Source organism: Panicum virgatum, chromosome 4N (genome assembly GCF_016808335.1).
Source record: "Panicum virgatum strain AP13 chromosome 4N, P.virgatum_v5, whole genome shotgun sequence".
NCBI lineage: Eukaryota > Viridiplantae > Streptophyta > Magnoliopsida > Poales > Poaceae > Panicum > Panicum virgatum.
Genome location: NC_053148.1, coordinates 8745109 through 8761297, shown reverse-complemented (window position 1 = coordinate 8761297; position 16189 = coordinate 8745109). Strand labels below are relative to the sequence as shown.

The 16189-nt window shown below is 48.9% G+C and overlaps 2 protein-coding genes across 2 annotated transcripts; both read right to left on the bottom strand.

The window, feature by feature from the left end:
• Positions 1 to 256: 256 nt before the first annotated feature.
• LOC120670478 (growth-regulating factor 10-like) lies at positions 257 to 2545 on the bottom strand. Its single transcript, XM_039950577.1, has 3 exons — positions 2118 to 2545; positions 1913 to 2007; positions 257 to 1286 (listed from the first exon to the last, which is right to left on the bottom strand). Exons 1-3 carry the CDS (start codon positions 2343 to 2345, stop codon positions 716 to 718), a joined length of 894 nt encoding a protein of 297 aa, XP_039806511.1. The 5' UTR covers positions 2346 to 2545; the 3' UTR covers positions 257 to 715.
• A 3103-nt stretch (positions 2546 to 5648) lies between these two features.
• LOC120669976 (protein trichome birefringence-like) lies at positions 5649 to 9382 on the bottom strand. Its single transcript, XM_039949914.1, has 5 exons — positions 7361 to 9382; positions 7072 to 7264; positions 6778 to 6971; positions 6532 to 6690; positions 5649 to 6440 (listed from the first exon to the last, which is right to left on the bottom strand). The coding sequence occupies exons 1-5, from the start codon at positions 9220 to 9222 to the stop codon at positions 6098 to 6100; spliced, it is 2751 nt and encodes a 916-aa protein (XP_039805848.1). The 5' UTR covers positions 9223 to 9382; the 3' UTR covers positions 5649 to 6097.
• Positions 9383 to 16189: the final 6807 nt, after the last annotated feature.

Here is a 16189-nt window from a genome sequence, read left to right as displayed (position 1 = left end):
GTATTATGAATGACATGGAGCCGGCTGAATCCGACGTGGGAGAGAGAGAAATCATGAGAGAGACAGAAACGGGCGTTTCGCGGTACGCCGGCTAGGAACGGGCGCAACGATCTCCTATTGGCTACACTGGTCACGCGCTCGCCATTTATTGGCTGCTGGCCATGCACCACTTGCCGCGGCTGCCGCTGCAGCATTAACTACGGGCCACGCCAGCTTCCATTTCGCCCGCTGCCGCCGCAACCATAAGTCTTGCTCTCAGAGAGCGGTGTAGTACGTTGCACTACTACCCTGCAGCTTCTGACAATGTACCATGGCTACCAAAGTGAATTTCAGAAAGGGAAACAAGGTGTACGTATCCGTAGCATTATTGGTTGATTTTGATCCGCAACTTCCAGCTCTCCATTTCGTCACTCGTCACTTTCTTGCACTTCCACGGCCAAGAACAGCCCAGCCCTCACAACCGGTCCCCAAAGTTGCACCGATCACACAGTCGCAGGAAACTTGCATGATTGCAATAATTCTAGCCGCGCGGCACGGCGGAGACCGGCCACGAACGCCGGCCGGGTGGCCTCACTGTGCCGGCACCTGCTCCTGCTCCACGCCAACGCCGACATTCAAAGTCCCACCAAAAAATCGCATCGAGGATTTAATCTTCGCGTCGCCGACCAGCGAAATGCGCCACCAAAACGAAAGAATCCCGCGGTTCGATCCCTACCTAGCAGGGCGGCAGCGCCGGCAGGCTCGGCGGCGCATCGGCCCTGGGCGGCGGCGCGGCGGCGATCGTGACCGTGGAGGCCGCGTCCACCACCGCGGCGGGGGCCGTCGTCCTGGCCGCCCCGTGCTCGGTGCGCCCGAGCCGGCCCCGCGCCGCGGCCGCCGCCGCGCTCCGCATCCGGCCCTTGCCGAGGTGGTGCTCGCAGAGCGAGTACCCCACCAGCGTCGGCTGGCTGCACCGCCACCCGCGCCCGTTCACGCGACTGCACCGCGAACCCTCCAGCAGCACCGCCGACCCGCGCCGCTTCTTCGCCCCGCCGCCGCTCCTGCCGGACACGGCCGCCGCCGGCACCGGCACCAACGCAAGCTGCAACCCTCCGTTGCTCGCCGCGCGTTCCTCCACCTTCGCCGTCGCCGCCGGCACCGGCACTAACGCAAGTTGCAACCCGCCGTTGCTCATCGCCACGCGTTCCTCCACCTCCGCCGCCGCCACCGGCTCGGCCTTTCCGCCGACGCACGCCACCCCGTCCTTCTGGTCCGTGCTGCGATGGCCATTACTCACCGCACCGAATCTGCAAGTGCAGAACACACCAGTCGTACAAACATTTCAGCACGAGAGAATTTTAAAAGCAAAAAACTTGAAAAAATAACCAAACAAACAGGTTATTTTGCCTAGGCAGCAACGCAGTGTGCAATGTGCATCGGCTCTGGACGTGCACACCGAGCCGCCAGGGGCCAAGCGCGACCCCGCGCGGATACAACCAAGCCGCTAGGCTGGTGATCGACGACAAGTAGCACTCCGAAGTGGCAGCGCAAGGCAAGCAAGCTGCAAGCAAGCCACCAAGACGTGCGCATGGGCGCCGGGAACAGAATCATGCGTGGCGCCGTGGACGGATCATGGATGGGAGGACGTGCCTACAGGGTGCGCTAAAATAATTGGATCCGTGTCACGGTGTCAGGTGTCCCTCGTGGCCTCCCTCATGGGTCAAGCTAGCTGGCATTGCACAATCGCATCGCCCACTATGAAGCAGTAGTAGAACACTAGAGCAGAGAAGATCGAAAGGAAAAGAACCCAGAATGCTTTCCGTTTTCTTTTAGTTTTTGGTGGTAGATAGCATACATGTATCTATTGTGCAGTCGAAATTGCAAAGTTGCTAGTGGCAGTTACATCTTTCTTTTGCAGCTGTTTAATCCGTACCTCTTGTGGCCACCATCACCGGCACCAGCTCCAACTCCATGCTGCCGCGCGCCACCCACGCTCCTGCCGCGATCCTCCGCCACATTGCCGTCGTCCTGCGCAGCCACAAAGACGCAGGGGATTCAGCTAGATCTGGGCACCTCCTCCGCGGGTGCAACTTGCGCAGGAGCCGGAGGTGCAGAGACAATGAGGAGACGCTACGCACCTGCGGCAATGCCAGGCGCCTGGCGACCCCGGATTTGTGCCCGAGATCCGCGCCCGCGCGCGGCAGCTTCGCCTCGCGATCCTCGCCGCCGCTGCCGCCGGTGCCGGCCGCCCCGAGCCAGCCCCGGCTCCTCGCAGCGTTCCACTGCGGCGTCTGCGGCGCGGTGGTGGACGTGGTCGGATCTGAGCCCGGCTGCAGGGCCGGTTGTGGCCGCCTCCTGATCCTCATGGAGAGAGAGAGAGAGAGAGAGAGAGAGAGAGAGAGAGAGAGAGAGAGAGAGAGAGAAAGAGATGGGAGCAGAGAGAGAGAGAGAGGGTGGCAATGGTCTGGTCGGAGATGGGAGATTTGGGGAGGGTGCAAATTAAAGAGGGAGGGCTTTTGGTTCCGTCTGCCTGCGTGTATTTGTGGTGATGCAGTATAGTGCAGTGGTGTGTAGAATAGTGGTAGATGGTGCAGTTTTTTCCAGCACCGCCCGCTGTCTTGGCTTGGCCGGAGGTCGTCCCCTGGCCGTCGGATCCGGGATCCGGCGGCGGCCGATCCGCGAGGCCGCCGTCACTAGCGTAATAGATCGCGCGACGGCATGTGCGCCTGGAGCTCTGCGGTGGCGGTGTGGTGTGGGGATGTGAAAAGGCTGGTGAGTATGGATGGAAATGGATCGGGTCGACCCATTGGGTAGTTGATCCGACTCTTAAAAATAGGGTTAATGGGTTATAGGAGCCGATCCTAAATTTTAAAATGGGTTAATATGACCGGTACCTATTTACCCTATGGGTATTATGAGTCGACCCACTTGTAATATTAATATTTTTTATTTAATTTATTAGTTTTATTTATTTTTTTTGAATAAATACAACTGGTCATAAGTTGTTAGATTCTGTATACTTCAAAATATAGTAAGAAATATCATATGTTGGAAGTGAAAATGGATAAAATTAAAATCATGGACCACTAGTAAATATGTTTAATTTGATGCATTGCTAACAATATTAACATATTATTGTGATATATGTTAATCTTGAATATTATCTTTTCTAAAAGTGTTCATAGTATTCATAGTTTAGGATTATAGAAAAATACTGTCAGCCTATAATACCCAATGAGCCATCAAGCACTGTGTTCGCTTGGCTGTAGCTAATGGCTGGTGCTGATTTGTTATGAGAGAACAGTACTGCTGACTGACTGGTAGCTGGTGGCTGGTGTTAATTTAGTATGAGAGAAGAGTACTGCTGGCTGGTTAATGACAAGCCAAGCGAACACAGTGAAGGCCATAACATTTATGAGAAATGTGTCGACCCATGATTTCTAAAATTGGCCTCAAGGCCATAGGGCCGGATCCAAGGCCAGGGCCGGATGGCCCATTCCCATATGAGATGCGTCGGTTTTAGTATATCGGGAAGTATAGGCGATTAGACAAAAGTACAAAAACCCCCGCGAAATCGAGATCCCACCCACACGATCAAACATTACTGGCCAGTGGCCAAATCAAGATCGGTTTTTTTAAAACTGTTCCTTTGATCAAAATACCAAATATCTCTCTCTCTGCTCGTGCTCGGTCGATCTTGTTCTTGAGGCTCGCCGTGGATCTTGGAAGAGGGGGTCGAACGGTCAGATCGAGGTGGGGGACGCACGGCGACCGATTAGCCAGGTGGAGCAGTGGCGAGAACTGGGGAGCGGACAGGGGCGGAAAGCGAAGAGAGCTTGGTTGGGGGCGCTGCCTGTCAGGGGGAGCATGTGTGGCCGACACATCCAGGTGTCCAGCTTTTAGGCAGCATGGTGGGGGGGGGGGGGGGGGGGGGGGGCAGGAGCCACCGGACAGTTGGCAGCCCATATATAGACGGCGCCTCGTGGGCGTTTCCACGCCCGTGGCCGTGCTGATGATGCTCGGGATCGGGCCGGCGTAACCGGTGCGGTTTTGGCAAGCCATTGATGTGATTCTGGTCTCGCCAAACGGTGGCGAGATTGGAGGACCGAGAACGGCCACGTTAAACGGATCGAGGGAGAACGATGCAAGCACGGCAAAAATTGCAGCTTTGGTGATTGGTTCGCAGATGGAGTTCGTGTCTCGAGTGGCGTCGACAGATCTGCTAGACGAGATTTACCCAGGCGCGGAGCTACGTAGGTTAATCATCAAATTTTTACCTTATAAATTAAAGAGCTGGTAGCAGAATCATAGACATGGCACCCCTCTCGATTCAGCTGTAGCTTCGCCCCTGGACTTACCCCGTGGGTACCCGTCACACAAGGTCAAGCACTTAGGCACATTAACTTCTGGTCTGCCTAAGGGTGTGTTTAGTTGGTGAAAAAGTTTGAATTTGAATACTGTAGCACATTTCGTTGTTATTTGGTAATTAATGTCTAATCATGAATTAATTAGGCTTAAAAGATTTATCTCGTCATAATCAGTTAAACTGTATAATTAGTTATTTTTTCAACTGCATTTAATGTTTATGCATGTGTCTGAAAATTCGATGTGACGAAAACTGTACAAAATTTTTTGGAAACGAACGCTGCCTAAGCTGCTTCTTTCTTAGTGAGTCCAAAGAAAAGAAGTCAGATTGGTGTAATATATCAGTTTGCAGTAAATATTAAAGATTTTGGAATAATATTTTTGCTGCTAGTATAAATTTGTTCCGGTAAAAAAATATTTTTCTCATCGCAGATGTTACTACTAATATTTTTTTTGAAGGAAATGATTTCTAATATTTGCCAAGAAGTAAGGGAAGTGGACGGATGCGCGAAAGAGATCGGAGGAACCGTACGAGAGGGCCGTTTCATGGGCCTCGAAGGATGCTTGCGCCGATTGATCGCATTTGGCCCATGGGCTCTGAACTGTACATGGCGGCCGTGGCGCAGCGAAAGGAATTCTACGGTGCACACTAGCTGACAAGCATGCCATTGGTGTTTGTTTGCCCATTGATTGATGCTGGTGAAGTACCGCTCACTGTTCAGGCCAAGCATCAACGGAGCCGGTGAGTCGGCCACCTTGTTTGAATTTCGAATTTACCGACGCGCTAACAAAGGATTCAGCAGCAGTAGGGTTTAAATAGAGGCTGCTGAGCTACCAATTGGCACACGAGATGACGAGGATGAGGCTTATGCCCATGGTCTGCGGAAAGCAGAAAAATCACCTTTCAAAAGTTTATTTTTTTCTGACTACTACAGCGAGCAGGCCATAAACGACTGACAGTTTTTTTTTCTTTTTTGAAAAGATTAAACGACTGAGAGTCGACAAATCTCTGTTAGCAGATGAGCCGCACTAGTGCAAAACGCCGAAGGAGTGAAGGACGCAGCAGCAAGAGCAGACCAGAATTTCTCGGAGAAAAGGAACAAATGCTGACCGGAGGTTAACCTCGTAAGGTCAAGCAGTTAGGCACATTAACTTTCTGCGTCGTGAATGGCAAGGCACGTCCTTCAAACTTTCAATATGCATCGTGAATGGCATGTAGGGCATACTATATAATTGCAAATGTAGGTACTTCCTAGTACATTGTTCACTAGGAGAAAAATGCTGGCACTGGAGGGCAGTCTGTACATTTAAAACCCCAGCACGATATTTCATCACCCGTACATTAGGCATTAAAGCATACCATTTTCCAACAGTTAGATCTTCATCTAAAATAGATCTTCCCAATCCCAGATTCATTGGTAGAAATGAATTTCAAATGAAAAAAAAAACTATGTCTATATTCTGAAGCAACCTTAGGCACAGAGAACAGGCAGGGAATCACAGAAGACATATGAGCATCTATATCATCACATCTATACTATTTTCTTATTTCTGATTATAGCTAGATACGAACTTCACAATATGACGCCCCAGAAGCCTCTACTGAAGAATATGTGTTGGTATTGAGAGGTAACACTAACTGGACACAATTTAGTCTCTATATGGATTTAGAAAAACCCAAGGTCCCGTGTTGATCTTAGTTTGATCATCGTGTTGACTATTATCCTAGACAACAACAGAATCCTACTTGCCTTTATTGTTGGCGCATTTGATGCTGTCTGATCAAAAGTTGAGCATAAAGCAGCTCATTCCAGGAATCTGGTACTCCAGGTAGGCACCAGTGGCTGCAGTCCTGATATCTCTCAGGCGATCTCCTCTCCTCGTCAGTTAGGTTCTGCTTGCGGTAGATGGAAGGGTGCGCGTCCTTTCTGTAGTCAGTCATTCTAGTTATGTTCAAGTAGACAACTGGAGTTTTCATCTTGTGGATCACATCCTCCAAAATGCTCATCTTTGGTGGGTAGGTTGAAAGGTACTGCTCATTTGTTATTTGTTCACTCTCCTTGTCGCAGTTTCCACCTGAATTCCATTGACCGCCGCTGCATAGTGGGGATGCACAGCAATATATTTGTTCAAATGACGTAAATGAAATATATCATGGTAATTTGCAATAAAAAAGGGAATGCACACCTAAAATGAGATGCTGAGTAGCCTCTGAATAACACAGTGGTCTTTTGGGGGTTAACATTGGCATCAATCCACTTGGACCAGGTGAGAAGAGCTTTATGAAAGGCATCCACGACATTAAGCTCCCTATACACGTGGTTGCCTTCTTGATAGTAGTCCTTCCTGTGGCACATTCAATCTGTCATTAGTGTTTAATCAATAATGAAATGGGAATGCTTGTTCAACCAAAGAGCCGTCAAGGTGAGTCACCCCAGAGCAGTTTTCTCATGTGTCCACCAATGGCCAGTATTGAAGATTAGAAAGTCTGCATCCTTGTATTTCGGAGACGATTCCTCAACCAGGTCAAGCCTGAGAGTTTCCTTTTTCTTTCCACCATTTACTTGTGTCTCCCATTCCCGTACTAGGAATGGGGAGCGGAAGAACTCCACGCTGCAGTTATAATCCTGAAAGACATGAATGGAAAAGGCAATTAGGCAACAATACTAATTCAGTTAAATGAACAGACACATGAGTAGTATAGAATCTGAACTTCAAAGTATATACCATGAACAGGAAGGAGTATGAGCCTTCGGTCTTAAATTCACGCCTGCCAGATGCCTCAAAAACCTTCCTCTTGTCTTTGACAGAATTCCTCAAAATACACACAAGGGATTCCCACATGTTCCTGTTGAGTGAATCACCGATGAAAACAAGTCGTTTTCCTCTCAGCCTCTCCAACATGTCAGTCGGGTTCAATCTGATATAACAAGAACATAATTGGGCACATTACAGACCTAGCTTGAAACCAAATCACTAAAATCATTTTGCATTGCTCTAATAACCATAGCCTCACCTTGGGATACTGCATCCGCTGGGTTGCCAACGGAGCTTCTGGTAAGCTAGATCTCGTCGGCCATTTAGATAGCAGTCAAAGGGCTCATCAATGTGAGGACACGATCCCTCTGGGTAGAGAGGGTACAAGTCATCCCTAACCCATTGCCCATGGAACAGATCACAACCAGCCACCTGCTTGAACCAATCAACTTTCTTGTTTCCACTAGAGCCTCCATCCTGTTTTATTGTCGACACATTACCCTTGCTGTTGTTTCCAGATTTTGAGGTGACTGCTTGGGCTGAATGGTCCTTTGATGAACCAGCACTGCCCTGCCCCTGAGTACCACCGTCCTTCTGCTTATTCACTGTACCACTGCTTCCACCAGAAGCAATTCCACTGCTTGTCAGTTCCTGATTCTTCACAGCCGGAGATGCTACAGCTGTGTTGTTCTTCCTGGGAGATCCAACTTCTTTCTCCCTTGCCAATGCCAGACTGCCTGTTTGATTACTAATTGGAACAGCACTCACTCTGGTACTATCTTGCTCGCCTCCATCATTGCTCTTCACAGGAGTAGTACTGCTTTTCGCCGGAGTAGAACTTCCAGCTGATTTATGGTTTGCATCGCCACTTCCAGTCCCTGGCTGAGCACCTGAACCATTATTTGAACTAGCCTTCAGATCTGCGCTCATTGCCGGACTGGAGCTTCCAGTTGATTTACCACTTGCATCTCCATTCCCACTCCCTTGCTGAGCATCTGAGCTATTATTCGAACCAGCCTTTGTATCTGTGCTCTTCACCAGACTAGAATTTCCAGTTGATTTATGGCTTGCATCTCCATTTCCACTCCCTGGCTGAGCATCTGAACTTTTACTCAAATCAGCCTTCTTTTCTGTGCCATTTCCAGAAGAACCACTGCTCCCAGCACCAACAGCACCTTGTGCCTTCAACGAGCTGCTATTTCCAGAAGTAGAACCACTGGTTGGGGCGCCACTTCCATTTCCAGCCTGATTATTAGAAGATCCGGTGCTCAAATCAACCTTCTCCGAGCTGCTAATCCCAGCAGAATTATTGCTGGGAACAGAATCTCCAACTTTGGCCTCGGTTCTCACAGGGCTGCCTTGTCCGGCAGCAGCGTTGCTCGGGGCTCCGCTTCCACTTCCCGACTGCTTGCCAGACGCGTCAACACTCTGCTCACCGGTCTTCGCCACAGCTCCGTCTCCGGCGGCACTACTGGCTGGGGATCCACTGCCGCCCCCCGCCCTACTACTGGAAACGCCTCCGCCGTTTCCATTATTCCGATCCACCGCGCCGTTCGGCGCACCGCCACTCGACGCAGAGTTATTCGTCGGAGCTCCGCCTCCGCCCTTGTCGATAATGCCGGTTCCGGCCAAATCGGCGGCCGGAGGCACACTCCCGCCGCCGGCATTGCCGATCGGAGAACCAGCACCACTGCCCAACTGCTTACCAGACCCAGGCGCAGCAGAGTTGTTGCTTCCCGCCGCGCTCCCCGCTGACTCCCCGCTCTCGTCGCCACCGCCGCCGCCCGATCCACCTGCCGGGGCGCGCAGCGGCCCCGGCGAAGGGGCGGGCGCGTCGGCGGGCAGGATGGACGAGAAGAAGCTTGAAATCTGCGAGCGGTACGGCGCCGTGGACGCGTACACGCCGCCGAACCACGAGGCGCCACCCGGCGCCTCACCGGCGCCGGCGCCGCCCGCGGAGGAGGGCGTGGCGAAGGCGACGTAGGCGGTGAACGCGGCGAAGGCGACGGCAAACCCGTACAGGGTGAGCCTGGCGCGGCGCCGCGAGCGGCCGCCGAGCCGGCCGAGGGGCCCGGCGTCCGCGCACACCAGGCCGCCGCTCTGCTTCCACAGGCTCTTCATGCCGCCCGGCCGCGGCGGCGCCGGGCAACGGCGCGCCGCGCTCCGGGAGATGCGGAGCGCGGCCCAGTGGGTGGAGGGGGGCGGAGGCGACGGGCTGGCAAGCGCGAGTGGCCGCAGCGCTGGTGGCGATGGGGGAGGAGGGGAAGACGGCGAATGGTTTGGGGGCGCTGGTGGGTGGTGGCTATAGTAATTTCGCGGAGCCAGGAAATAACAGACTCATTAGCAATCTGTTTAGATTTTGTTGAGAGGGGTCATTGGAAGGTCAAAAGAGAAACTGCAAGATTGCAATGGTCAAAATAGGTAAAGAAGCGGTGCAACTTCACGAAGAAATGCTTCCCGCATTACTTGCAACTTTTATGGGCGACTTTCCGTATTGACTGTTCTTTTATCATGTGTGCTTACCAGTTTCTACAAAACAAAGATGATGTTCATAGTTCAAAATTAAGAAAAAACATACTCGTAGACGATGATATTTTTGTGATTGTTCATACATTTCATGTACACCCTCTATTTACTCCTTCTCAAACCACTCTGGCCTAGTATATGAATATCTATGTTTGTGAGAGTTGTACAATAAGACATAAGAGGCAAACAAATTTAAAGAATAAAGCTAGGTCTGCGAACTTACATAGATGTCGGCACATTGTAGGGGGCGTGTACAATGGTATAGACAGCTGATGTATATTGGCACACGTATGTATTATGTAATAAGACAAATAACAGACGTCATTTGCACAATAGGTAAAATCATCGTCTGTAGAACTTTCCTCCCATGCTTCTAGTAGACCGTGTGTTAATTGTCAACAAGAACAAGAATGGTTCCATGCGGCCATGCGGGCGTTCCATCTTGTGTACGGCAGCTATCACGCGCCAAATGAATCAGGGTGGATGAAAGTCAAAACACCAAGAACTGGTTTGCAGGACGATGGATGGGGAATGAATGCCAGACGAAGGACCCCAAGATGATGCAAATTCAAGACCTCCTTCCTATGCACTCCTAAAGATGTGGAGAAGCTCAATCTAATTGGAGTCTCATCGAGCACGCCGTTGATAGGCATCGAGGCAGAAGCATGCAGCTAAAATCTCACTAATTGTGATCGAAATAAATGGAGCCTATCAAGATTACATACTAAATCGAAATCTGTATATGTAGACTCTCAAAAGGATAAAAAGAAAATCAGATGAAGAAGGGTCGAGGGGCAGCAAATATAAAAGCCGCCGCTCCTGAGAAAGCGGGCCCATGCCCATGTCAGAGAGGGAGAGAGAGGAGCAGGTCAAAGATACGAAGGACATTTGACACCAGCGAACTGACTGGGTACCAGCGTGTCATGTCTGCGGGGCTTGCCACATGTGCAAAAGTGGTAAAATTATAAGTTAAACTTCTCTCTACTGGTATAGTTGTAGGTGCCAATCTAAAAATAATAATCTAATGAGTGTCATTTGTTATAATGGTAAAAATGTAAAAACACCCTATCTTTGCCGGCCCTCGATGGCACCATCTGGCTGGGCGGCTCGCGACGCCGACGCGCGTGCCCGTGCTCGCGGCCGCATACAATTCGGGGAGGCGCCGACAGGTGGGCCCGCCAGGAGGTACAAGCGGAGTGCGCGGCGCGAAATCCTTGCCACGTGATTTGCCTTTGGTAGGATAACGGTAGCGAGGGACACGTGAATGCGAGTATCCCAAAGAGTAGTTTTTAGGTATTAAAATTCTATACCATATTATTAATTTTGCTGATACGAAGAGAAGAAAGTTTTATAAAATAAGAGACGAGTTTTATCTCCTTAAAACTCAGCTGTCACCGTTACCTACTACTACATCCCACAAAGACTGTTGGTTTAAAAAATTTGAGACATATCACTAGTAGTACAAAATGATCATAAAATATAATTAACTATAATAGTTGTGTGGAGACCGCGTTGTTTATATGGTTCTCTAGATTCTTAATAAATGTATGTATTGGAACCAGAAAAGTAACATCTACTTAATTATTTAATTGGTTCCATGCCCTTCTCGGTGTAATTATTTCTTAAATTGCTTCAATTAGATGGATTTACTACAATATAAACGAACAGTCTTTATGGGATAAAAGTTGAACGTTAAATGAAAAATCTTTGCGGGATCGAAAGAGTAGTTCTCTGTTACTATTTAGTAATTGTACTATGAAATTGTGCATTGAGACTGACCTATTGTCATTCTACTATTAACGTTGACTAGATCCATGGCCTAAGTACCAAGGAGACATCATAATGTCACATTAGTGTGTTTCCTCCCTCTTGGTTTGAGAGATTGTACTAGTTTGATCTCAGCGTTAAATTATTGCCAACTTCCTCCTCCGTCCCAAAAAATAAATTATTTTAAAAAATTTAGAATAAATTAATAAGAAAATAAAATAATCATCTTTATCCATATTTGTTATTCATATTTAACACTAATTAATTCTTGCATATATATACTTTCTAAATAGATAAGATGACTTGTTTTTTGGGATAAATTTTGAATCTTAGAATGATTTGTTTCTAGGGATGGAGGGAGTAAGGTAAAATTTTGCATCGAAAGGCTTAGAGCATTACCAAATGTCACAAGAGTAATTTATTTTGCGACAATACAAACAAGAATACTCCCTTCCTTACAAAACAAGTATATACAAGGCATTGTAATTACGATGAGGAGCTTGCACCTGTCCTGCATGCGTTTTCTGGGGAGAAAAAGCGAAATCGAAGAGCACGATGGCTACTGTTGTACGGTGGTGGACTGGGGGAGCCGGGGAGGGTGGGTCGTCTCTTTGCCTCGTCTTGACATAATAGGTGCCCGTTGACAAATAATAGAGTACTCCACCAGCTAGTGCGCCTCTGCTTGCCGTGCCCGTAGGTGCGTCGGTGCAGCAGCGTTTGGACTTTTAGGCGAGCCGGTCCAAAAGCGTACGGGCTGCTTTGCATCGGAAAGCTGGAAAAATTACGTTATCTAGCTAGTCCCGTGTGCTTTGCCTTTTTGCAACCCAGCTGGAGATCGTCGGGCTTGCTTGAGCAATTGCAGTTTGATGTGTTCTCGACCGGAATTTGAGAATTCTTCGCTCTGAAATCTATCCGGATTCTTTTTTTTAAGAAAAACAATCTAGTTACATTGCAAACGGGCGGTAGTTGTCGATAATGTGACCAATCCCAAAGCACGCAGCAACCGATGCTGATCGGGACAGAATCGTCAAGAACGGGGTGAAAGCTCAGTCTACCGCTCGGAAAGGAGACTGTACATGTACAAGGCGCCCGTTAGGTACAAGCTCACTCGACGCGCTCCTCTTCCGTCCACACCTGCAATGTTCGCTCCACTCACGCCCTCGCGTGGAGCAATTGGCACCAGGTCCCTACCATTGTTCTACTTGAATCATCTAGGATTAAACTTTAGTTCGGACTAAACTTTAGTTAACTAAATATTAGATAATTAAACTTTAGTCCACGACTGTTTGGATCCATGGACTAAATATTAGGTGTGACACGTATAAAAATATAAAAATATTCTTTTTGCCCTTGGATTATACTTATGTTGTGCCTGCATGTATATAGTGAGGGATAGTTTGATATTTTTGCAGTTCACAGGTTGGTTTAGTCCTAATTAGATGATTTTGAACTGATAGACTAAATTTTAGTTGAGACAACTAAAATTTAGTCACTTGTTTGGATCACCTAATGAACTAAACTTTTGATATGGATCACCTAATGAACTAAAGTTTCGATATTAAGTTTAGTTCATGGACTATGAACAGTGCAAGGCCGGCCGGGTCAAAACGGAATGGAACGGGGTTGGGAGCCGAGCCTTTGCGCCGGACACCAAGACAAGTGGCGCAGTATCAAACCGTCCACCTGGCCTGGTCTGGACGGACCACCGTGATCAGGATCTAATCATCTATTGGAACACAATAATAATCTAGTGGTGCATGCCATTTAAAATACTACTGTATTACGAGAGCGCAAGCAAAGCTTGCAGCTAGCGTTCTTTTGCGGCTCACATGCGCCCCAAACCCGGCCAGGCATGCATATATATAGCATGGCCATCGATCGCCGTCCGGGCCGGGGGATGGACCGACCATGCTGATGATGCCATCACAAAAGCTCCGCTCTGTGTGTGGCCTGATGGTGGGGTTGCTTTCAGGGATTCGATCCTGTGCCGCCGATAGTTCCACTCTTTAACTGGCCAGATGCCCCAGTCCGTTGTCGCGTCGTCTCCTTTCGTTAGTTTATGTTTTTCGATCCACTGGGTCACTAGCTTTTACCTTCATGATCAAAGTACCAATCTTTCCTCCCTTTTGTTATTTGTTTACTTACCGGGCTGTTATGTTGGTCTTAATCAAGTGAGCATTCACTAGGAGAGACGCCTTATTTGCCGTGTGCTTTGGGCACACGGCAAAGTCCGAAAAACCCACGGTAAAAGTTTTGCCGTAGGCCGCATACGGCAAAGGGCACACGGCAAACAGCCATCGGCAAATGCAGCCTTTGCCGTGTGCAATATTTCGAGCACACGGCAAAGCCTTTGTCGTGTGCCGAACCTGACCCACGGCAAACTTTTGGACACGACCGCTACGATGACGTGGCAAAGTCCTTTGCCGTGTGCTTCCCCGGTCTGGCACACAACAAACAATGGTAATTTTGCCGTGTGCCATGGTCATTACACACGGAAAAAGGCCCAGATTCTAAATATTTTTTTGTGGATTACGTATATGGTACCCCAAACAATACACGCATTTCATATATATATCACAATTATCATCGCATGCAATTTCAAATAAGCATCGCATGCATTTTCTATTATCCAAAAATGCACAGATGCAAATAAATTCTAGTATCGTTCATCGACAACCACAAGTAGTACGTACAAGTCCATACAATAGTCCATACAAGCTCATGTCCCTACTAATCAAGTCCATTCAACTCACGGGGCCGATGGCGGAGGCGGCGGTGGCGCCTGCTGCGGCCAAATCGGCGGGGGCGGCTATGTAGGCGTCTGCGACCAACTTTGCTGCGGTGGTGACGGCGGCTGCTGCTGCTGAATCCAAGCCACCCATTGAGGTGGTGGTCACACAAACTGCTGAGGCGGTTGCACCGGAGGTGAGAAGTCAGGATTCACTGGCTCATCATTGGATGCCGCCGATTGATTCTGCACATAAGCGAATATATATTGCATGTGTTATACAAGAATTAAGTTACGAGTATTCAAATTTAGGCATAACAATTTAGTTACATAAGAATGAAACTACAAGCATTAGCCTTAGTTGTAAGTCATTATAGATGTATCATAAGGCATTATTCTTAAATCATTCTAGATTAATGCTAAGTCACTAAGACGAATGAAACTCGATAGGAGTCAAAGCCACTTACGATAGGAGGAGTTTCTGCCCGACGAACAAGTGGGGCCGGAGGGAATTGTGGAGGCGAAACACCCATCGCCGAGCCCAGGCTTTGCATAAATGTTAGAGCTTGATCCAATTTTTGCTGCATGTTGTCCCGCTCGGCCCTCCACCTCTCCTCTGCCGCCTCCTACCGTGCTTGGAAGGTTGCTTCCATCTAGACCTAAAGGATTTGATCCCAGGGTTAGAATTCAAAGCGAACATATGTAAAAACGGAGGAACGATGGATGAAACAGAAATAACCTTGACAGCCTCAACTGAGTCTGTGTAGTGTCTGGCCGTGGGCGTATGGCAGGGCTTGAGCTGGTACTCCTGGCTCGAATCTGCGAGAGAGTGGGAGTAATCGCCGTGTCGACTAAGCTGTCGCCAAACCAGTACCGTCCATGCTTCTTGCCTCCTCCCGCCCTCATGACGACTTCTCCATCAATGGGCTCATTGATCGCATCAAACTCCGGCCCATGAACTTCTTGTGCCATCGAGGTGTACCCACTGAGGCGGCTGTGGACGCTTGCGTTGCTGTACGCTTCAGGTGGATCCTGCGGGTTGAAGGTGACATTGGACGTCGCCTTTTCTTTGTGGGCCAAACAGTATGCCTGGACTTGGGTGCAAGGCACACCACCATGTGACGCCGACTGCGAAAAAAGAAAGATGATTAGAAATTATGCAGAATTGAGCATTAGAATAAATAAATAAATTCACATACACATCTAGATGCGTACGCCTTGAGGTTACGGTTACCCTGATGGTGCAAACGCCGCTGCCGGGCAGCCTCGTGCATCTCCAGCCACTCTTGCGAGCACCACCGGTCCACTATCATTTCCCAGCATGGATAATCATTGGCAATTCACCACGGAGGCACATGCACATCATTAATATCTAATACATTTAAGAAGAACAAATGGAACATATTTGATAACTCCTTAAGATTGAGTATTTACCCGCAAGTATTGTTCCCGGGTGAGTCTGATGTCTCTCGCAGGTCCTTTGTAGATCCTCACTTTTTCGATCCTGGCCTTGTAGTCGATGACGGCCTGGATGCGCGCCTCGTAAAGCATATCCGCCACCAGCTTGTAACAAGCTTTGCTAGCCACCTGCATCGCCGTGAGCATCATTCCCTCCTCGCATCTATAGAAATCCTGCACAAAAACGTGAACAAAGTCATTATTTCAAAACCCGGTGCAATGAATATGATGTATTCGTAAATGTAGTTCCATAAAGACTTACCCATAGTTCGCTCAACACCCGGTGCGCCTTGTTGTCGAATGCCCTGCCTTCCTCATCTGGTCCATCCGGTGCGGTGATGTAGTGCTCCCACGAAGACGCTGGCTGACGTACCCCAGCAATATCCATGGCGCCTGGGTAGTGTCGCTTGCAGAGGAGTCCCAGGATGCCATTGGCCATGCGGTTGTGAGCAACACCTGGAACAACTATCGCAAAGTTCCCGCGCAAGTTATTGAGAGATAATATTAGTGTCAATTGTGATTCTAAATATATCAAAAGGAAACGTATTGAAATCTTGTAAACTTACTTACCTTTTCCCTTCAGGTCGGAGGACCGGTCGGTGCTCTAGA